This window comes from Camarhynchus parvulus, chromosome 1A (genome assembly GCF_901933205.1).
Source record: "Camarhynchus parvulus chromosome 1A, STF_HiC, whole genome shotgun sequence".
In the NCBI taxonomy this organism is placed as follows: domain Eukaryota; kingdom Metazoa; phylum Chordata; class Aves; order Passeriformes; family Thraupidae; genus Camarhynchus; species Camarhynchus parvulus.
Genome location: NC_044586.1, coordinates 10,752,974 through 10,775,011, shown reverse-complemented (window position 1 = coordinate 10,775,011; position 22,038 = coordinate 10,752,974). Strand labels below are relative to the sequence as shown.

Genomic DNA, 22,038 nt, shown 5'->3' with positions numbered 1-22,038 from the left:
CCAGCTAAACATCCTTAGATGTTTGTTCAGGAAACCTTCTCATTTTTCAAAGGAGAGAAATGGTAGCTCAAATAAATAAACATCCCAAGATTTTTGTTAGGGAAACATTTTCCATTTTCCATAGCAATAAATGCAGAGCAATGCTAGGAAAAAAACATCAGCACAGCCATCTTTCAGCTGTCTCTGTTCATAATCCTTAGGATCTGAAGGACAGAACTCCTCCAGCCTAATCATCGACTTGCTAAGGAATTATTTAGAGATCCCAGGCAGATTTAACTTGGAGATATTTTAATTTCAAAATAATGGAGTTGCAAGTGGATCTGTAAGAGCACTTGTCTAGGAACTGCAGAGACTCCTCAAGGTTTTAGTAAAAGAAATGAAGGATTTCAGTGCCTCCAGCCTACTGAAGTGAGAGGGAATGTCCTGTTCCCAGATCACAGTGCCTCTATCCTCTCGGTGCCCTCCCTCCAGATACTTAACTGTATTGATTCATTAAAGCCTCTGTCCTGGGGAAATGCTGGGTGCTCACATTGTGGAGAGGAGGCGTGAATGAATCATTTAGGCTTTGTTGAAAAGGGCAAGCCGGGCACTTCCACTCTCTTTAAAGTAGTTAATCAGTGGGATAACCTAAACAAGTGCTTACAGGAATATTCCTTTCTGGTTTTTTCCTCTCCTTCCTGCAGGTCCCAAGGGAAGAAGGAGGAAGCTGTAATCTTGCTGCGGGACTCCATTAAGTACGGCCCAGAGTTTGCAGATGCTTACTCAAGCCTGGCCTCGCTGTTGGCTGAGCAGGTAACAGGGATGGCTCGGGTCCTCTGCCTTGGTGTGCATGCACTGCTGCCACAGCCCCAGCCCCTCCTGCACCTCCCACCTTGCCTCACTCAGCCGTGGTGGCAGGCGTGGGTCCACGCTGTCTGCACAGAGCTCTCAGGCTGCTCTACAGATGGCTTTTCCAGGATGGGAGGCAGCTCATCCACAGTGAGTAATTACACCCACGTGGGGTGGCTCTGAATTAAATCACTGCTGAAGTTGTGAGTAAATCCCCTCCCTGCCTCTGTGGAGAAGTCTTAATCCATGGCACCTTGGATGTTGTGACAGCAGGAGAGGCGAGCTTCCCCTCACACACACACGCCTACACAGATAGCCTGGAGATTGCATAATAAATCATTCCAGAGCGGGGGCTTGCCAGGCACCAGGTGGCCTCTGCAGCCCAGATTCTGCCCCTTGCACACACACACACAGGGCACAGCCCCTGATTACTGTGGTAGGTGCTCTGAGCAGGGAGGTGGGAAGGCTCCCTGGCTTTATGTTGCTCTTAATGAGTGGCTGTTCAATATTTTATTTAACCTCGTGGTTCAGGTGCCTCCAGGCCTTATTTGCTGTGCATGGCCCAGGCTGTGCTCTGCAGGCAGGATTACTCACTTCCTCTCAGGCCTGTTCCCCACGCTCATTACTCAGGCTCTCCCTACTCGCTGGAGTTAGATAATTTATTTCTACAACATCCCTGTGAGGTGAAATACTGTCCCCACAGAGGAAAAGAGAACTTGAGGCACAAAATCCTTGAGTTCAGAAGGAGTCATGGAGGCTTCACATACATGGAGGCCTGCCCACACTGGGACCACTGAGCTCTCCTTCCCTCCACACCTGCAGCAGCAGGTGAGGGATGCTGCGCTTTGTGCTGTGGTGCCACTCTGGGGCTCTGGGGGTAGATGACAAGGTCCCTACAACTTCACAGCTCCAGCACACCTCTGCAAACCTTTTGAAAACTGAATTTTTTTCCTCCTTCAGTTTTCAGATCTAATTGTTCCATAGCATGGGGTGCTGAAGCTTTCTTAAGATATAAATACAGACGAAGCAAAATGGTATCTTTTGCTGTTCTCCATTATTCTGCTTAGTGAAGTCTTCTCTGTGTAAGAGAAGGGGATGAATTTCAGCAAAGCTATAGGCAGAGTTCTTGTCTAATCTTCTTCAAGGATGCAGGCACTCTGCAAAACTCACCTATGGTGTGTGTGAATTACTGAAAGATGAATTGATTTTTGAGGAGCTCTGTAATGGCATCCTTTTTTTTTTTCCCTTTTATTTTTATTTATTTTATTTTCCCTTTTATTTTTCCCCCTTTTATTTTTATTTTATTTTCCCTTTTAAGAGAATTTCAAATATCTCCCTTTTATTTTTTCCCCCTTTTATTTTTATTTTATTTTCACTTTTAAGAGAATTTCAAATATTATCAATATTATCTGCAGGGATCTCGAAATACAGTGTATGGATTTAAAGACAAGCCTTGTTGAATGGTAGCCCTGCTTTGCATAAGCCCATCAATGGGCTCCTGCAAATATAGGAAATGAGTCCTCTGCGCTATTACCTGGTTTTAATATTAATTGAAATTATTAATTACAACGATTGATTGCGAGGTCAGCAGGGGAATAAAACTATTATAGAGTCCTGAGACCTTCTGCCCAAAGCAAATGCCATTAATAAGTCCAGCAATAATTCATCTCTCTTACATATGGATTGTTCATCCTCTTGTGACTTGAGTAAGTGGTAGGCAAAAAAGATAGTTGGTACAATTTTCTCAGAAAACAGCGATTTTTCTGCAGACTTTTAACACTTTCTCACGTTCAGCCACAGCAGGTGCCTGCTTGATTGTGCACCTCCTGCCTCACACATCCATCCTACTGACCACAGGAGGGTCTGTCCTACAGTTAGCCTGTGCCTGGGAGCTGCAGCATCACACCCTCCAGGGGTACAGGCAGAACTTCTGGCATCTTCAGCCCAAAGGATGATGACAGGAGCTTATTTTCTCGGTGTTGGGTTTTCCTCTTTGTCTGAGCAATAAAAACTTAGCTCAAAAGGGCTAAAAGTTCCAAGGAGTATTTTTGTGTCTCCTTGTGGCCCAGAGCCTGTGTGACAGCTGTAGGGGTATCTGTGAGGCCAGGCATTACAGGGTGGCATCACAGTGGAGCTTTGGGGAAGGCACCATTGGATCCCTTGTTGTGGTGTTGGGTCCCCAGGACGAGGTGAGAGGTGAGAATTTGACTCCATGTTTCTCAGAAGGCTGATTTATTATTTTTTGATATTATATGATATTCTATATTTGATATTCTATTCTATTCTATTCTATTCTATTCTATTCTATTCTATTCTATTCTATTCTAAAACTATACTAAAGAAAGAGAAAGGAGACATCAGAAGACTAGACAAGAATGTTAATCAAAACCCATGACAGACCAGAGTCCTGACACAACTGGACTGGGACTGGTCATTAAGTTAAAACAATTCACATGCTGGCTAAACAATTCTCCAAATCACATTCCAAAGCAGCAAAACAGGTAGAGGCTGAAGCTTCTCATCTTGCCAGGAGAAAAAATCTTGGAGATTTTTCAGAAAATATCATGGTGACAGTCTATCTTGCTGGGATGTGATAGAAAGAGGGTTAAATAATAATGTTAAATACCATGTTAAAGTTGCATGAGATGCCCATGACAACTTCTGATTCTCCAGCTTTGCTCCAAGGCTAAAAGGGACACAGAGAAATAGCACCAGGACTGTCTTGGGGGGTGCACAGCCATGCACAGCATGTTCCCCCCATATTAATGGGGATGAATCTGAAATAGGCCCTATGGTTTCTTGCCTTCTCTGCCTGTAAAAAGTGCTGCTAAGAGGAAGGGTTCAGATGCCAGGGAATTAACCTGTAACTTGATGTAATTGCCCTTTTCTCTCCTTGATAGCTGATTCTGAAGCCAGAGCTGACAAAAAACCACTGCTGTATTGTATGGAACAGCTTGGCTTGTTTGTGCCTTTTATAAATGCATGCCCTTCTGGCTGCTCTTTCTGCTTGGAACTGTAACTCAGTTGCAATGTATTGCAGTTTTCCTGATTTCTGTGTGGTGCTGGTAACAGAAATCAAACATTTTTGCTGCCTGTTTTCACAACATTCTAACACTGGTTCCCCACAGTTTCCTGTTTTCCCAGCTTCAGTTTCATCCATCATTTTGTGCTACTTGGTGGCTCTTCTCAGACCCTAGCTTCACCTGATTTTGTGTGTGTTTCTTAGAAAAGGAAACTTTATAACCCACTTAGCTGCAGAGGAGAGCCTACTCAGGCATAACCAAACTGAAAAACTGAGCCTTATAAAAAACAGACCTAAAACCCTGGAGTTCAACTGAAAGATTCTCATACGCATAATTTTTTTAATATCATAAAAATCTCATACATTTTTTATGCCAGTCTTCTGAGTTTTGTGAGGTTGATGAATGTTTCATGAAGGTCTGGGAGAGGCATTATTAAGTGTTAATGAGAATCTAGCCTTGATGAACTTGGAGCTCTGTTTCTGCTGAGGAGAGGAGAGGAGAGGCTGTGAGGAGGGAAAACTCTGGCAGGAATAGCAGGTTCCACCCTTGCCACTTTCTGACTGTGCTTAGTGCAAACACTTTGTTAGACTGGGCAATGAGCCTGAGGCATGCAGGGTCAGGATGTTAGGTGCCAAAAAAGCAATGCAACCACCATAAAAGTGCTAGAATGCTCAATGTTGGTGAATGTTTTGACATGGAACACTCTAATCTAGTTTAACACAGCCCTTCCTTGCTTAAAAAATTTGGTTTATGATCAGTAAATAAAATAAGCTGACATACGTGCATACAAAGCTGCATTCATTGGCTGAAAATTAAAAGCAGAGGGAAAGAAAGTAAGACATAAATCTTAGAAAATATGCACAAAAAATTGCTCTTCAATTTAGTCAATTCTGATGATCACTACACTTTTCCTGACTCTGCAGGATAATGTTGTCAAATTCACATCAATTTATCCAAAACTTCCAAAGTTAAGCACTTTTTAAAAACGTATTTCTGTGCTTTATTGCACACTTATCTTTTTTGCTGTCTGACCTTTATCATGTAAATGTGAAGGGACTTAACTGTGGCAGGCTGTGTGTTTCTCTGATCAAGTCATCCTCTTTCACTGCAATTTATTCCAGCTCTCCACTTCTGAGATAGGAGGTGAGAAAAGAGTCCTCACATTAAGCAGCTGTGGAGCAAAAGCTGCTGTCAGGTACAGGTTTTAAACCCAGGGAAAGCCCAGGAGGCTCAGCCATTTGCAGGCTTTGAGGACAGTCCATAGCTGGGAGTGGACCAACCTCTTATTTCAGTGTGGATTCAGCATGGGAGCTGCAGGCTCTGCTCAGTGAAGAGCCACTTGGCTGATTTTGCTTTCTTGGGAGGTTTGGAGTTTGTTGCTGTAGGGCTGTGCTGCTCAGTGGAAGGGGAAGAATTGAGAGGAGCATCCTTGGTGCTGGAGGCTCTCCTGACACCCCTCTGCACTGTGCTTGTCTCTTCTGTTCACAGCCTCCCTCCACAAGCACAGCCAACAGCCAGGCTCTGTGAGAGCAGGGGGAAAGAAGGCACCCATGCTGGTGAGCATGCAGGCAGTGGGCACACATAGTCTGACTGTGGAGGGAAGTGGAAACCTTTTTTAGTTGCTCTTTGATCCACCAGAGAAACCTGATTGTTGTTTCAGAACCAGGCTGCCCATAGCTCAGGCTAGTAGGATGCTGTCTGTAGGCAGGGTGTTTCCAAACAAAAAGATCTATATTTTCTAGAAATGTTCAGAGCCTGCAAACCTCCCTGAAAATCTATGCAAAAGGTTAGAACTCAGTGCATCTGGGGAATCAGCATGATGGCATGTCCCATCAGTCCCAGTGAACTCCACCTCACACACTGACAACGCCTGGTTTTAATTTGATTTGTCAGATTTCCCTGCTCTTTCACCACCCTCTGTCTTTCTCCACCTTCCTTTATCCCCTTACACTCACTCCCTAGCCATCACACACAGCAAGCTTTCATTCCTTGTATTTTCCTCACTGCTTAAGGAAAGAACAGCAGAGCTCCAGAGGGGAGAAGTTAGCCAGTGAGATGCTCATTAAACAAATAAATTAGAACATATCCTCTCCCAGATGACAGATATTTCTCAACAGAACCAACTCAATCCCTGTTGCTGTGTTTTTCCTGGCTGGGCATGCACCCAGCTGGGGACTCACTGGCATTGCACAGGCACCACTTTTTGCAGGTGTTTCATGAGTAGCAGAGGCATGGGGGAAAGCTGTCTGAACTCATCTGGGATATCAGGTGGCAGCTATAGCACATCCATGCCCTGGGGTAAAATGTTAGCCTCTTGGAAGGTGGGGTGTGTTGGGGAAGATGAAGCTTCCCCTGCAGGGAGGGAGCTGTCCCAGAATGCAGGGATGCAGCAAATGGTGCTGACAAACTTTCTGCCATGGCTAAGAAACCTCCTTCTCTTTCAGGAACGGCTCAAGGAGGCTGAGGAGGTCTATAAGGCTGGCATAGAGAATTGTCCAGAGAGCTCTGATCTGCACAACAACTACGGTGTGTTCCTGGTTGATACCGGTAAGTGAGAGGGAGCACGGGATTTTTCCCTCTCTGTCTGCTTTGCTTTGATTTATTTTATTCAGCAGTACACATCTAAAGGGTGTCAAAAGCTTCCAAGGCAATAGATGTGCCTCCATGGTAGCTTGGAAATAAATATCCCTGTGCTGCTGAGAGGGCACAGCACTCTGGAATTCATAATCAGTGCAGGCACTGTGCAGCAGGAGCATTCATTCAGCCCCCCTGCTCCCTTCAGTGTTTGTCACCATCTTCACACAGGCAGTTGGCCTCTTCAGTGTGAGCTGGGCAGCACCCTGACAGTACTGCCTCTTTTCCAGCAAGGCATGGCCACATCAAATCAAATCACAGGCACACAAATGGATCTTTATGGTCTTGGGAGCATGTGCAGCCCTACTTGGTGACAAAGCAGCTCTTTGACTGTAAGGCTTGAGTGCCACCACTATAGAAAGGAACACGGCTTTTAAACCACAATCATCTGTGAAAACAAAACCTTATACACTGTGGGGTGAATTGATTTTTGAGGAGCTCTGTAATGGCATCCTTTTTTCCCGGGCTCCTGGTTCCCATCCAGCTTCCTTGGCACTTTCTGGCATTCACATAACAGCAATGTCACTTTAATTGCCACCTTTTATTGACAGCTTTATAAGCAAAGCTAAGTTTGACAAATGACTAGTGGAAAAGGACTGTTGTCTCACTGTGGTCCCTCCAGAACAGAGCCAAGACTCAGTGGTGAAACAATGTAGGCTTGAAGTGTGTGGTTGCCACCCCTTCTTTTCCCATCACACGTGCCCAGTTCCAGTGGTGCTTGAGAAGATGGGACCATGGTGTCTGTCAGTCTGCAACTGGCTGTTCTGCCCCTGAGCTGACACTTGGCCATCACCCCTCTGTAGTACCAGTGTGAAACAAGTACAAAACCAGAATCAATATTCATAATCAAAAGAGGCATTGTGGCATTAGCAAGAGAGGTTCAGGTTCTGAATTTGGGCCCTGGCAAAATTCAAGCTTGCAGATAATAAAAATTCCTGAGTAATTTCCTCTCATGTTGTACCCATCTCTGCTTGCCAACCCAGATAAACTGTCCTATTCCTGCCAAAATTTGTGGTTCAAATGCAGTGCAGAGCACTTTCTGCTTTTTTGCACTTTTGTACTCTGCCAAAGTCGAAACTATCATTTCCTGGTTTACTCCTACGCTTCCCTACAGACAAACAACTGGAAAAAATCCCACTGACTCCTGCTCCTTGGGGCCTGATGTGTCAGTAACCCTGCTAGAGGCACGACAAGGCGTGAAGGCAGTGGCTGCTGCTGAGCCTGTCAGCGGCTGCGCTCCACGCTGGCGGCACGGGGAGGTGCTGGGGAGCACCACGCCAATTAACACAGGGTTCTGTGCAGCCAGTGCCAGCTCTGGGGAGCCACAGCTCCAGACAGCTCTGCAGTGGTCACAGACACTGAGAGTGTCTCCCTTAATGATGCACATTACTCCTGTGTGCTGAGCAGGGCAGGCGCTGCCTGGCTGAGGGGCTGCAGTGCATGCCCAGCTGCAGTGCATGCCCAACTGCTTCCCAGGATGTTTTGTAGGCATAATTTTCAAAAACATCTGCCTGCTCAGTGGTGGGGAAAGATAGAGGCTGCTGCTGGATGTTTTGAAAAAGTGGTACTTTGAACAACATGTCCTCAGCCTTGGGTGAGTCTTCAACACTTCTAAACCTCTGCACAGATGTTCCTCCTCACTCCTATAAAGGGGATGCTGAGATGTGCCCGTGTATATTTTAAGTTGCATAGATGGTCTCAAAAAAACCAAACTGCATTTGTGAAGATATGAAAAAAAAATTCCTACAGCAGCATGTTCAGTGCCCCAACATGCACTGGCTGTTTTTGAGATCTGTTTTCCAGCTTGAAATGGAATTAAATACATTGTGAAGTGAATCAGTTAAAAAAAATGCCAACACTGAAAAGCTTTGTTGGTGGACAAAGCTCTTTTAGTATTGGTTTTCATCAGGAGATTATCCAGTCTGGAGTTTGCAAGCCAATTAAATGACCCTGGGATTAAAAATGCAACATTTGCATTGCTGTAATGCTGGAACTTTATACTTCTACCATTATTTAGCTAAATAATAATACATTATTAAAAGTAGAACTTTATGCATTGGGGTAGTGATCTTGCACCTCTCTTTTTGCTTGTGTTTTGTTGTGGTGTTGGTGATGTCATGGGCTGCAGGACCTTGCACATTTTCACACAGCGAAGCAGTGCCACCCAATGGCTCCTGTGCAGCACAGAGATGGTGCCTACGTGCTCCAAAACAACCACCTGGACACCTCTGCTCTGGGATTTATTGCCCAGAGTGGGAATTAGCTGGTCCCTGGCAGCTCCTCCCAGTCCTGTTGAGCAGTACACAGAGACTGAGCTGGAGCTCAGAGCAGCAGCACAGCGGAGGTGGAGGGAACATTCTCTGTTTGGAGAGAGCTGAAACTATTTGCAGTTCTGGTGCTGTTGTGGGGAATACTGGGGGGGGGGTTTCTTCATTCCTCATTGCCCATTTCTCCAGTGGGCCAGAGTGAAAAGGATGCTCCACCAGGAGATGGCACGTGTGCCCCAGCCCCTTCCCTGAGGTGGGCTCTGTCCTTAGCACAGGGGTTGTGTCCCCACTGCTGCATGATCAAAGGGTGCTTTCAGTCAGGAATCATCTTGTTGTGACTGGATCCTTAACTTGCAAAAAACCCACCCCATAGAAAATCTTTTTCTCAGGATTGTCTCTGAATATTGGGGACTAAATCTTAGTTTGGACAGCAGTTTCTCTTATGCTTAGATTCAAAATGCCGAGGGAAGATTTCTTTCTCAAAATGTTTCCATGCTGTCTTGGTTTAGGGCAAATTTGGGAGGAAACCTCCAAAGGGGTTCCTCTAGAAAGCAGATTGAAAGGGCCCCTCCCCCAACTGGTCTGGGAAAATATTTCCTTGGAGAAAAGTGGAAAAAACCTGTTTATTTAGCAGGCAAAGCATTCACCAGCACAAAAAATGAATAATATTAAACAATAAAACTTCTTGCCACTCCAAAAGAGATGACAAACTCGTCCCCTTGGTGGGCTGTAGCTCAGCTCACTCAGTCTCTGCTCAGTCCCTCCAGTGCTGGAAATGCCACGGTCCAGGCCCAGCCTGGTGGCCACAGCTGGAGCTGCCGGTGCTCTGCTGGGTGTTCTGTCCAGAGCAGGGTTAAACAGGTCCAAGAAAAAGAAAAACCACAGTCCAGGGAACTTCTCTGCCTCAGCAAGCAGAGGCAGAGAAAAAAAAAAAAAACTAACTAAAAAGCAAAGGAGAGCTCTTCCCGCTCTCTGCAGACAATGCAGTCTGCGAGAGGGATGTGGGCGAGCAAGGGCAGTTCCTGATAACAAACTCCACATTTCTACTCTCCCCCTTTGCTCTTGGAAGGTCCTAAAGATACAAAACTTATTTCTGTGCTAAACAGACAAGTGGGGATAATACAAGCATGATAAAGTCACACCAGGACATATGCATAGAGCAACAGAAGAAAGAAAGCCAGAGCGTTACCATGTGCTGAATTTGAGACAGGTTTTTTCTGCTGCACAGGGTTTTTTCTGGTTTAATGGCTGTTTTCCTCTCCAGGGTCTCCCGAGAGAGCCATGTCCCACTACAGGCAGGCCATCCTCCTGAGCCCTGCTCACCATGTGGCCATGGTGAACCTGGGCAGGCTGCACCGCTCCCTGGGGCAGAACAAAGAGGCTGAAGTGTGGTACAAGAGGTGAGGATTTGGGCTGGGAGACAGAGGGTTTCCTCCTGCCCCTGTATGGCTTGTCTCTGCTAAAGGGTTTGTGTTATGCAGGTCTATCTGTGTATGCGTGGGGTTTCCTCCCTTCATTCTCCATCTGTTTGAAGTAGATTTGGCTGTTTTTGGGGAGTGCTTGGAATGGCAGCAGGCTCAGGCAGTGTTGATTTCCCTGAACTTTTCCCAAGCCCCCCAGCATGGACACGCTGCTTTTGGCTGGGGGATGCTCTGATGATAAAGTTGGAGGTTTCTCAGTGGCAGGAGCAGGCTGTATTACCGCAACTCCCGGCCTGCTCAAAGGTGGTCTGTGATTGCTGCACCAGGAACAGCCAGAAGTGCTGCACAGCTCAGCAACAAACCTTTGGCACCATTAGGAACTCTGGCCCTTCCCACCAGTGTTCCAGCAGTCGGGCTCTGACTCCTGGTATGCAGCAGGATGGGTTGGGTGGGAGTATTATATAGATTTGTGCTCACATTGCCCAGGTTTCATCGCTGTCAACCATCCCCATTCCTGCTACAGGCTCATTGAGGGCACTTTGAAGGTGGCTTTGCCTTCTCCTTCTCCTTCTCCTTCTCCTTCTCCTTCTCCTTCTCCTTCTCCTTCTCCTTCTCCTTCTCCTTCTCCTTCTCCTTCTCCTTCTCCTTCTCCTTCTCCTTCTCCTTCTCCTTCTCCTTTCTCTTCTTTTCTTTTTCTTCTCCTTCTCCTTCTCCTTCTCCTTCTCCTTCTCTCTCCTTCTCCTCCTTCTCCTTCTCCTTCTCCTTCTCCTTCTCCTTCTCCTTCTCCTTCTCCTTCTCCTTCTCCTTCTCCTTCTCCTTCTCCTTCTCCTTCTCCTTCTCCTTCTCCTTCTCCTTCTCCTTCTCCTTCTCAGCTGCCTAGTGGGATTACTGCTGTGAGCGCATTCATCCCACCCCAGGGAATTTGTACTTCCCAGGCTGGGGTGATGCAGAGCTTTGGTTCTCCATTCCACCCCAAGCCCACCTCGCTCTTCCCCTTTGCTCCTCCCATGACTGAAGCTCGCCTTTTTCCCAACGCCAGGGCGCTGAAGGTATCCAGGAAGGCGGAGATCCTGTCCCCGCTGGGGGCTCTGTATTACAACACGGGGCGCTATGAGGAGGCGCTGCAGGTGTACCGGGAGGCGGCGGCGCTGCAGCCTTCCAGCAAGGACACCCGACTGGCGCTGGTGAGCGGGGGGCAAAGCAGCAGCATCCACTCAGCGTGTGGCAGAGGGCTGAGATGGTGTCCTGGCTTAGGGAAAATTTGGGAGAAAACCTCCAAAAGGGGCCCCTCCAGAAAGCAAACCCATGCATCCCCTCCCCACACCTGGTTCGGGAGGAATTTCCTCGTAGAGAAGTGGAAAGAACCTGTTTGTTTAACAGGCAAAGCGCTCCCCAGCACACAAAATGAACAATACCCCATGACAAAACTCATTCACTGCTCTGAAGAGATGACAAATTCAGAATGTCTCTCCGGTGGGTGGTTGCTCTATTGTCAGTCCCTCTGGCTCTGGGAAAGGCTGCAGAGCAGGCCCAGGCAGGCTGCAAAGTGTGGGCTCTTGGTGTTTTCCCAGGTCCCAGTCTGGAGCAGATTCAAATGGTTCCAAGAAAAGGGAAAGAAAAACAGTCCAGGGAAACCTCGGACTGCCTCAGCTAGCTAAACTAACTAACTAACTAAAAAGCAAAAGGAATGTGGTGTTCTGCCCCATCCCTGCCCAGACAACAGGAGTGTTCCAGCAGACTGTGGAGGAGCGAGTCCAGTCCCTGATAAACAAAACTCTGCTGCTTCTTGTCCCCACCTTTGCTCTCAGGCACAGAATATAATATCCAGCATAAACAGAACAACTGATTGGGCATATGTGGTGTTACATTTTAGTTAAATGGTATGCTCTGTCTCACCCCTCGAAATTGTACAGTTTATTCCAAGCCTGTGATCCTCCCCTGAAGTATGATGGATCTGTAGTCCCATTGGCCCAAGGCTTGTTCCGTGCCCACTTTGAATCTCCCTGTTAAACTGTGTGGGGGAGATGAGGATCTCTCTTGGCCCTTTGCTCCCTAGGCTCTCCCTCTATCCCTCTCCTTTTCCCCCTTCTCCCTCAGAAACCGTGGAGGTGGGACCCCAATAAGCCCTTATCTAATTAGCACCCTCAGAAGCCATGTGGAGCCTCCTTGCCTGCCTGCTGCTACCGCTGAACATACAGCTTAGGGGGCCCCCAGGGACCCCCTAAATGAACTGCATCAGGGATACAAGCATCATAACATCACCCTAGGACAGCTGGTCAAGAGTGTAACACTGTGGCTGTGTTGCAGGCTCAGGTTCTGGCCATGATGGGGCGGACGAAGGAAGCGGAGAAGATGACGAACCACATCCTTCATGAGGATGCAGAGTGCCTGGAGTGCTACCGCCTCCTGTCAGCCATCTACAGCAAGCAGGAGCTCTATGCCAAGGTACCGTGCCGTGGGATAGCCTTGTCCCAAGGGCTCACACACAGAGCTCAGGTTGAATTTTGCACTCCATCTCTCTGCGGACAAGTCACGTGCCTCAGCACACATTCAGTGGTTTATTTCTTCATTAAAACCTTCAGTTTATCTACGTACTGAGACTGAAGCTAAGCAGTGTGGTTTTCTTGTCACTTATACCTCCTGCTGCTGTCAGCCCCAGTGCCCATCAGCGCCAGGCTGTCTCAGAGTCTCTGTGCTTGAGATGACCCCGAGATGTTGGAAAGTCTCTTTTCCCCAGTCCCGCAACTGAAGAAGGAGTCAGGATTCCTCGGCTTTGGTTTTCAAGGTTGTTTCTTTTCTGTTATCTATACATTCTTTTTCTGACCCGCTGAGGTCTGTCTAGCAGGTTGGTCCATGGCACACTGCACACCCCTGAGGCAGTGTTAGTTTTTTATACTAAGAGCTACGTGTACTTTATTTACAATAATTTTCCAACACCTATCACCTATGTTAGACAGTCTGTTCCTACTCCAAACCAATCCAAAAGTGCCACCATCACACAGAAGATGGAGGCTAAGAAGAAGAAAGAGGAAGGCCAAGGCACACCCAAATCCCTCCATCTTGGCTTCTGAACCCCCATTCTAAAAACCCCAAAATTCTACTTTTCCACCTTGTGACAAACTAACTATCATTCTACTTAAACTCTCATGGCTTGTAGATCTTCACATAAAGTTGGTAATTTTCTCCATGGGTTAAAATTGAAGGCACAGGTGTCTTTGGCTCTGTGCCAGGGGCTCAAGCCATCCAGGGCAGTCAGAGGGGTGTCCTGGGTTCCAGCACAGGCATTTAAAAATCTCATTTCCCTGTGTGTTAATGGTGTGGGGCAAACAAGGGATGGAGGAAGATGATTCTTATGCTGATAGTCCATAGTGGTGAGGAAAGAATGAGAAGTGGGAAGGCACTGAATGGAAGGTACACAACGTTCTCTTGCTTTTTCACAGGCACTTGAAGCTATAGAAAAAGCACTTCAGCTAAAACCAAAGGATCCAAAAGTCATATCAGAGCTCTTTTTCACTAAAGGAAACCAGCTAAGAGAACAGAATCTCCTTGACAAGGCTTTTGAGGTATGACTGCTCTAAGACCTACTGGTGGTTTTATAGGCTAAAAGACAGAGTTTGCTCCTTGTGTGTGAAACTCCCTGGTGCATACACCCTGGCTGCTATTGGCCTTAGGAGCTCAGAGTCTATCACTGGTGCAGAGAAAGCTATGAGGCAGCTAACTTTACCAGACTTAATTGCAACTTTTTTTCTCATCCCTGTATGGAAAGACCACTCCCTGCTCTGAGAGGTTAAGTACAGAATTGTGGTGGGATTCACCTTTGCTCCATCCAGCCCCTCCTGCTGTCAGTGACCAGCTCCAGGTGGCTCAGCTGGAAGCTTGGGGACCTGTGAGAACTCACCATGTTATATCTCACTTCAGAAGCCAATAACTGAGAGGTTGGCTTATCCTGTGAAGAACGATGCTTGATAGCTCAGAAATTATGTTGGCATTAATAGTAGTGCAGAAGCAACCTGGTCTAGTGGAAAGTGTCACTGCCTGTAGGAGGGGAGCTGGAAGTAGATAATCTTTAAAGTCCCTCCCAACCCAAACCATTCCATTGTTCTCTGATTCAGAAAATATTAATTGGACTGTTCTGAATATTCTCAATGTCCCTAAAGGTGTTTAATCCTGATTTGAAAATCCTTTCCGTTGTGACAATGTAAAAACAGTGCTGCTTGACAGACTCCAGAAGGTCCTAATTGCTTCTTCTCCCACTCTCAGTGTCAGTGGGGAACAAAAGCACTGCCCTCAGGTCCTTGTGAAACCTCCACACAAGTGGCTGTACCAGAGTCTGCTGCCAGCTCCAAATTAAAGCCTTGCAGATAAAGAGCAATCACATGGCTTGTAGTTGGCAGGGCTTGTGCTTGGCACTGCCTAAGGAAATCACCTTGATGTGCAGGAGGCCCCAGTGGTGCAGGGACAGGGTGGCAGGTGTGGCTCCTCTCAGAGTGCAGGAAAAGCACACATTGGCAGGGAAAACCTGTGAGATGAGATGAGCCATGAGCAGCACATTCTGTGCCTCTCCTGCAAAGAAGCTGAAATTCACTGTGTGCGTTGTATAGAGAGGAATTTGAATTCCATTCTGAATGGCTTCAGGAGAGGAAACTGTGTTTCTCTTTCCCCTCCAGCACTGGTTTTGTTTGGAGAGTCAGACTCCTAACCTAGAAATGTTTCCTGTTTCTGTAGAGCTATAAACGGGCTGTGGAGCTCAACCCAGACCAGGCACAGGCCTGGATGAATATGGGAGGCATCGAGCATATCAAGGTATGACAGTTTCGGTTTTCTTTAAGCTGCCAGGTGCAGACACTACTACTACACAGGACAAAATGCAAATTATTTTCAGACTGCCAAGAGTTGTTTGTGAACATGTTTGTGAACAGCAAGTCCCTTGACATATTTTATCCAAAAAGGAGGGAAGTCTCTTCACCCCAGCTGGAGTTCCCAACCAGGTTGCTTGGTGTAAAGCAAATCTCATATTTTTAGAGTGCAGGCTGCAAGAACAACCTGTTCCTCTCAAAAGCTTTCCTGCTTTAGTTGTTGACCTACCTTAGAAAAATGTCACCGTGAGTTGACTTTTAAGGTTCTTCTCTACCTAATTAATTTAATAAAGATGTCTAATGCAGAATACTGGCATGAAATTATGGAAATAGGCAGCCTACCCTGTGGTTGCTCATTCTTTTGAATACTTTAGCATATCATTATGATTTGGGTCTTAAGGAGTCACATTGTGTGATGTCCTTAAGCTATCCTGTTGCTGAGTAAAATTAACTCTTCTGGTGCAAAACAACAGAAAAATGTAAAACTATTTCTTGCTGCGTGAGTTTCATCAAATTTAGGTCAACAGCACTTGGTGATGTATTTCATAAAGAAGTATTTTTGTAGCCCAGCAATGTCAGGTTTTTTAAACACCGTTTCCCCTGTATCTCGTTTTTCACTTCACCCTGGGAACGAACTTTCTGTGTGGAATGTGAATGAGCCCTACCACCCATTTTCTTTGCAGGGGAGCTACATCACTGCCCGTGACTACTACGAGAAAGCCTTACAGCTGGTTCCAAACAGCAAGCTGCTGAAGGAGAATCTGGCCAAACTGGATCGCTTGGAGAAACGGTTTCAAGAAGTCCAGGAGAAAGATCAAACATAGCAATCAGTCACCAGCAGGAGGACACTCGTGCCCCTTGGAGAAGAGTGTGGTGGAAGCCTGTTGCTCAAAGTGATGCTGAAAGAGCTTTGATAGGACTCAGAATTATGGAAGGCAAACTTGGAACACATGCTTAGGTTCAGTCAAAGTTACAGGATCCTATGGGATCCTTGGGTCCTGTGGGATGTGCTGGAGCATGAATGAAAACCTTCCTTTAATCAAGATTTACATCTAGGCTGAACCCGTTCTAGTCACACCAGGAGTGTGGGTGGGACATGTACCTTCAGTATCTTGGTTGTCCCCAGGGAAACCATGGAGACAAAGCACTCATCCATTGCAGCAGGGGTGAAGGAGCACCTCCTATTCCCCCACACACAGGCACACCTCATCCATGTAGAGCCCCACTGATGGGCTTCATTGCAAGTGCTGCAGACAGGAAAGATGGTCATAATGGTCACATAAAAAAGGTTCCAAGGGGTTAATGCTGAGGAAATGGTGGTCGCTTTTATAGCTCCAAATGGGACTTGAAAATTACTCTAAAGAAAAGGGAAACTATTTAAATATCACCCTGGAAGGATGATTCTACAAGTAGGACAGATGATCCTTTGAGGGAAAACCTAGCCTGAATGTTTAATTCATTAGACAATAATTTTGTAGTAATTCAGGTTCATGATGTCACTTCTGTCAAATATCATATGGCTTTACCCTTTGCCCTCTCCCTCCAGGCCAAATAATTATTACTCTGAAAAAAATGGAAGCATCCAAAGGCAATGGGAAGCTCTAGGATTACTTGTCCTCCTGCTCAGTCCCCAGTATGGAAAACAAACAACCTGTCTAATCAATATAGGAGGTAAAGTAAAGCCACAGGGAGATTAGGGTACATTTCCTAGCCTGGAAAGGTACGAAGGAGGCTCTTTTATGGGTGTGCAGGGACAAAGCCCATTTATCATGGTGATAACACTGACAAAATACTTGGTCAAAGTGTTCTCACCACTCCCCTAAGAGATACAGAAAATGACCTATAGCTGATCAGTCATAAATCTATATTTTTAAATACTGATGTGGGAAAACAAATTCTCTTCAGAACTGGGGCTTTTATTTTTTGAGCTTTATTTATTTAACTTATAATAATCAAATAATTAATATATTTTCTCTGTTTTATATGAATTGGGCAATATCCCTCACAGCTGGCCACACGGTTGGGCCTTGTGACTCATATTGTCTGAAGTTAGAAAAAGGGAGTACCAATGAGGCATGCTGGAATAATTCCCTCTCATGATTCTAAGTGGCTGCAGAGCACTTTGGACCACACTGGCCCTGCAATAGCAACACTTCTGCTGCTTCCACTGGGGCTTGCACCAGTTCCCAGGGAGCATTAGTGAGATCTGCTTCTTGCCTTTGGGTTTGGACATCAGGTTTGGTCACCAGTTTGTTCCTCTTGCAGCACTAAACTGCTGGAAAAGTTATTTTATTTGAGCTTCACTGTGGCCAGCAGCCCAGGGTTTGGCATTGTTAGTAAGTACAGTTCAGGTAGGTGTACAGTGCCCAAAAAAACATCTGTCAGAAAAAGCCTGGCACTGCTGTGGTGCCTGCATTTAGCTGGCCATGGCACTTCAGCACTCTGCAAGTCCCCTCAGTGGGATGGCTCAGCCATGTGCTGGAGGTTTTGGTGGCTTCCTTTGAAAAGCCTGGTGATAACACTGTGTCTTGCTGCACAGGTGATGGTCAGGTTACTGAGGAATTATTGATGTGACTCCAGCTGTGTTTGGAGCTCCCAGGTGCAGTTGTCTGTCCTACCAGGGTTTATGGACCTGCCAGAGCCATGGCTTTGCATCCACTGAGACCAGGCTGGATGTTCCCTGCTGGCCAAGGAGACCAGCCAGCCACAGCTGGGCAGAAGTGAAAAACTGCTGGGGAGAAGAGGTGGCACCATGAGTGTTTGGGCTCTTCCTCCAAACCAGCTTCCGGGGGAGCACTGGGATCAGAATAAGCAAGTTGCTTCACTGTTGAGTTTTCTGCTCCCAGCCCAAGCAGCCTACTTTACTTCATGGGTCCAGGGGCAGGTTTGAGCCCCTGGGGCTGGCTCAGCAACCCTCTCTTGTTTTTTCACACCACTATTCTGGCTGTGGACTGGCTGAACTGACATTTCAGCAGGTCCCCAGTGCGGGTGCTCTGCTGGCTGCCATGCACAAGGTATATCTGCACACCCCTGGGCTGCCAGGATGGCCTGGAGGAGGTGACATCATGCCAGCACAGTCCCATGGGATGGGGACACCAAAGCTTAAATGGCCAGCAGTCAGCTCCCCAACATGCATTGCAAAGTCGTAGATGGTTCCTTGCTGGGATGTTCAGAGGTACCTGGACCAGAAAGCTCTGTGCCTGTCCCCAAGGTGAGCCTGTCTCTGGGACAGCTCCCCAAAGGCCTGTGTGCCCAGGCTGGCTGTGCTGCAGTGAATTTGGGGCTGGCAGAACAGTGTTTGGTGCAGCCCTGACAGTGGTACCATGCAAAGCCCCCCAGGGATGAGGCATCTGCAGAGTGCTCCAGCAGGCAGCTGAAGGCCAGTGGGTAGCATGGGGGGAGATGTGCCTCCTTTAAAAATGTGTATCAGCTATAAACTTTGCCTCAAAAGATATATTAAATAAATACTATATATTATACAGGCCTCACTGCAGTTTGTGGCTTTAAATAGTGGCCAATGAAACATATTTTTTCAAATACAGAAGTTGTATTTTTTATAGCAATGCTTCGTGAGGGGGAAGACTTAGTTTTATGTTTTTAACTTCAGCATAAATCTTAGTTTGTCTTTCCTGAGAGACCTGATAGAAATTACTGTCTCCTGCTTGTCCTAAAACCTGATCAAAGCCATCCTGACCTCCTAAAACTCGTGTATGTGTAGAAGTGTAATACAGCTTTGGATGCCCCCCTCCCAGATCCTGGAGAAGGATTGATTACCATTTGTGCAATGCTGTATTACTTGCAGAAAATGCAGAAAGATGCCCCAGTAAGGGAGGTGGTTTGTTGGAAGGCAAGGCAGATCCACTGAACCAGGCTGATAACATAGCCAGGGATTTTAATGCCAGTTGCAGCAGTTTAATTTCCGTGCCCAAAGGCCGGCCCTCCACATCTTGGACCTGGGTTTGTAGTTCTGCAGCGAGGAGAGCTCAATAATGAACCCCACATTCCTGAACCAGCACTTTATACCCCATCTATGCAGGATGACAGTCTGCAAACTGGCAGCAGATTGGGAGAATGGCTCAGACTGTGGGCTACCAAAGCAGTTAAACCCCTGTGAAGCTCTGAGCTGACTCCCTGTCCTGTTGGCACCCATGCTGAAGCCCTGTGTTTGTTCAGGGCATCAATCATGTCAAAGGTTTATTGCAGGCAAAGAAGAACAGAGTATGATATGAAATGGGTTACCTCCACCAACATGGAATGCTATTGTGCAAGGTAAATCAAGCGACTTACCTTGTGAGATAACTTTGTATTATCCTAATTAATCATAGGAAATGTTCTCTTCCTCTAGCATCGCACAGCTTCTAAAACAAAGAGTTATAAATACATTGTTTTCTACCAGTTCCAGTGCTCAGCATGGTTAGCAGAGATTGCAGATTAATAAATGGCTGCAGATCTGCCTGGAGGAGGAGAGTTCATGCTCTCTGCAAGTTGCATTGGATAAACCTCAACGCTAATTTTAAAGCAGAGAATTAATGGAAAGCTGGTTAGACAGGACTCTCATGTACTCACTGTACATTTTAATCCTAAATGAGAAACATAATAATTGTGTTGCTTTTTCCTTTCCCCATGGATAATATTTGCAGCTGATGGATTTTATTGTATTGCTTATTTAAATTCCAGTGTTCTTTGCTTCCATCCCTTTTCTGTCCCCCAGGATAAATGATGCAGTGGGGGGTATTTTCTTTCTCTCATGGACTCCTTGGACTAGATTTTCCTACAAATATGCAGGCAATCTGTTTTGGCCAAACAGTAAGAGAATGCAGCAGTGCAAATGGCTTTCATTCCAGAGGAGGACAAGGGGCTGGGCATACATGCATGGGGGTAGAAAGATGTAGAAGTCAAAAAAATTCAAAATAAAGAGCCTAACTTGCAGGGGAGGCTGGACGCCCCTAAATGATCTAAAAACTATGAAAGCTTCTCCACAGTTACAGAAATCAGGCCAGATACGGTGTACAATATTGGTGAAAGAAGATAATGGTCAGTCTGATTTATTAATTGAGCAATTTAGAATATTATTATATGGTCTTTTGCCCCACTTGTCCTCCAGCTCATTGAAACAGCTGGTGTATGCTTAAGTCTCTTCAATCTTTATGTGATTAAGTTGACCAAGTGCTCAATTTCTGTCTTTCATATATGCAATTATGCACAATCTTTCAAAAAATTAGCCCTTAGAGGGCTTTTCCCCCAACCTTCAGTCTCTTGCAGCAATTTCAAAATGCACCATTTTGCTTTCATGTACATTTAAACCCAGCAGCAAAAGAGAAAAAAAAAAAAGAAAAAGAAAAAAAACAGCGCTTGGCATTCACTGGTGTTTTAATGTGGCAAAGTTGCTTCAGGTAACCTAGATAACTTTGTGCAAAAGTTCATTGCCATGTTTGTACTGACTTGCTGAGATTTTTTTCTTCTGGAAAATACCCCCAGTGGTATCCTCTGTAAAAGTTACAACTGTAACACAGCTGTATTACTGTAGAAATCTCTGCCTGAAGTGGATGTCACGCTGCGTGTTCCTCTCATGCAGAAGTTGTTTGCATTGCCTGTTGTTCATATGGTTCTTATTTCTGTATCTAATTTTTTTAATTAGCTGTGCATATCTTTTTAAGAAAGAAAAAAAACAACCAAACAAAAACAAAACCACAAGAAAACAGCCCGTGGATTAGAAATATTTTAAAAATAAATTCACTCTTAGCAGCAGCTGGATGTATGTCAGTGACGCAGGAATTTGCAAAGTCTTTGCTTCTTTCACGGTGGGATTTATGGCTAGATTTCACATCAAGGAGTTATGCTCGAAGTCTTTGCAGAAGAAAATGTATGTAAATGTCTATTTTATATAAAAAGTAAGAAAAGTAGGTGCTGTGCCTGGTTTTGTTCTTTTTCTTTAGGACCAGCCATGAATAAGTTCTTCTGGAGGTGGAAGGGCCAAAGTTTCTTGCTCCACTTGACTTATATTTTATTTTACATGCCCTGAATTCCAGGTTATTGGTCATGTAGGAGCAACTATGCAGCACATGTGTTTGAGTCTGGGCATATAAAAACATTGCAGCAGGCATTTTTTGGAGTTTGAGCATGAGAAAAGATGTGGGCTGGTGCTCACACAGTCTTGATGATTGAACATGTTAAACTGACATAAGCTCTTCATGTCAGGCTTTATGCCTCTGTCCGGAATATGTCAAACAAATCCACAGAGTGCAAAGAGAAAAAAAATTGAGATTAAAAAGAAACGAATTTTGTTGTAAATCCCTTCTTCCTGGCATGCATTCCTAGATGCTCCTGCATGCTTCCAGGGTTTGAGTTCACTTGGGATAGTAATGGTGATAAACAACTCCATTGAAAATGGACCTGACAGAGAATCAAAAGCCCTGAACACATGCCATGGTGTTTCCTGTCATCCTGGTGTCTAAAATGCTCTGTAGCATGAAGGGGAATTGCATTCTCTGAAGTCAGGCTGTACAGCCTGAAGTTCTCCCAGATCCCAACAGCAAAGCTTCTACCCAGTGCCCACCTGGCTCCTCTGCAAGGCCTGAGGCACCTCAGGTCTGGTGGCAGTAATGGGGGGGGACATTAGGTCCTGCTGCTGCCCATGGAAACGGGCAGTAAACTCCAAACAGGTGAGACCCGGTGTGAGAGCCTCCAAACCCAGCTGTGCTGCAGCCCTGCAGCCTCAACTGCAAACACCGATTGACACCATAGCCATTAAAAGGGCTCATCAGCTGAGTGGTTCCTCCTGTGAGAGGTGGAGCTCCAGCACTGGTCACTTTTCCTGAGCTGTGGTGGGAGTAGGACTCCTCTCTGCTTGTGTGCCTTCTTCTTCTTCTATGTGGTGAGTCCTGTCTGTGGTCTGTGGGGAGGTGTGCCCCAGTGTGGGCTTTATGGTGGTGAGCATGGGTGTCATCTGCTCTTCTGAGGCACCAAAAAGGTGAAAGTAGCCAGTCAGTGTCACAGGTTGGTGTATTTG

General features: G+C 46.0%; 1 protein-coding gene across 1 annotated transcript in view; it reads left to right on the top strand.

Moving 5' to 3' along the window:
• Window positions 1–21,580, top strand: part of TMTC1 (transmembrane O-mannosyltransferase targeting cadherins 1) — a 141,507-nt gene extending 119,927 nt beyond the window's left edge. The window contains exons 13-20 of the mRNA XM_030959317.1: window positions 684–792; window positions 6,296–6,398; window positions 10,017–10,152; window positions 11,213–11,357; window positions 12,481–12,618; window positions 13,614–13,736; window positions 14,899–14,976; window positions 15,713–21,580. Of these exons, the coding sequence (XP_030815177.1) occupies window positions 684–792; window positions 6,296–6,398; window positions 10,017–10,152; window positions 11,213–11,357; window positions 12,481–12,618; window positions 13,614–13,736; window positions 14,899–14,976; window positions 15,713–15,853 (973 nt within the window). The 3' untranslated portion in view covers window positions 15,854–21,580. The remainder of the gene's footprint in view (window positions 1–683; window positions 793–6,295; window positions 6,399–10,016; window positions 10,153–11,212; window positions 11,358–12,480; window positions 12,619–13,613; window positions 13,737–14,898; window positions 14,977–15,712) is intronic.
• Window positions 21,581–22,038: the final 458 nt, after the last annotated feature.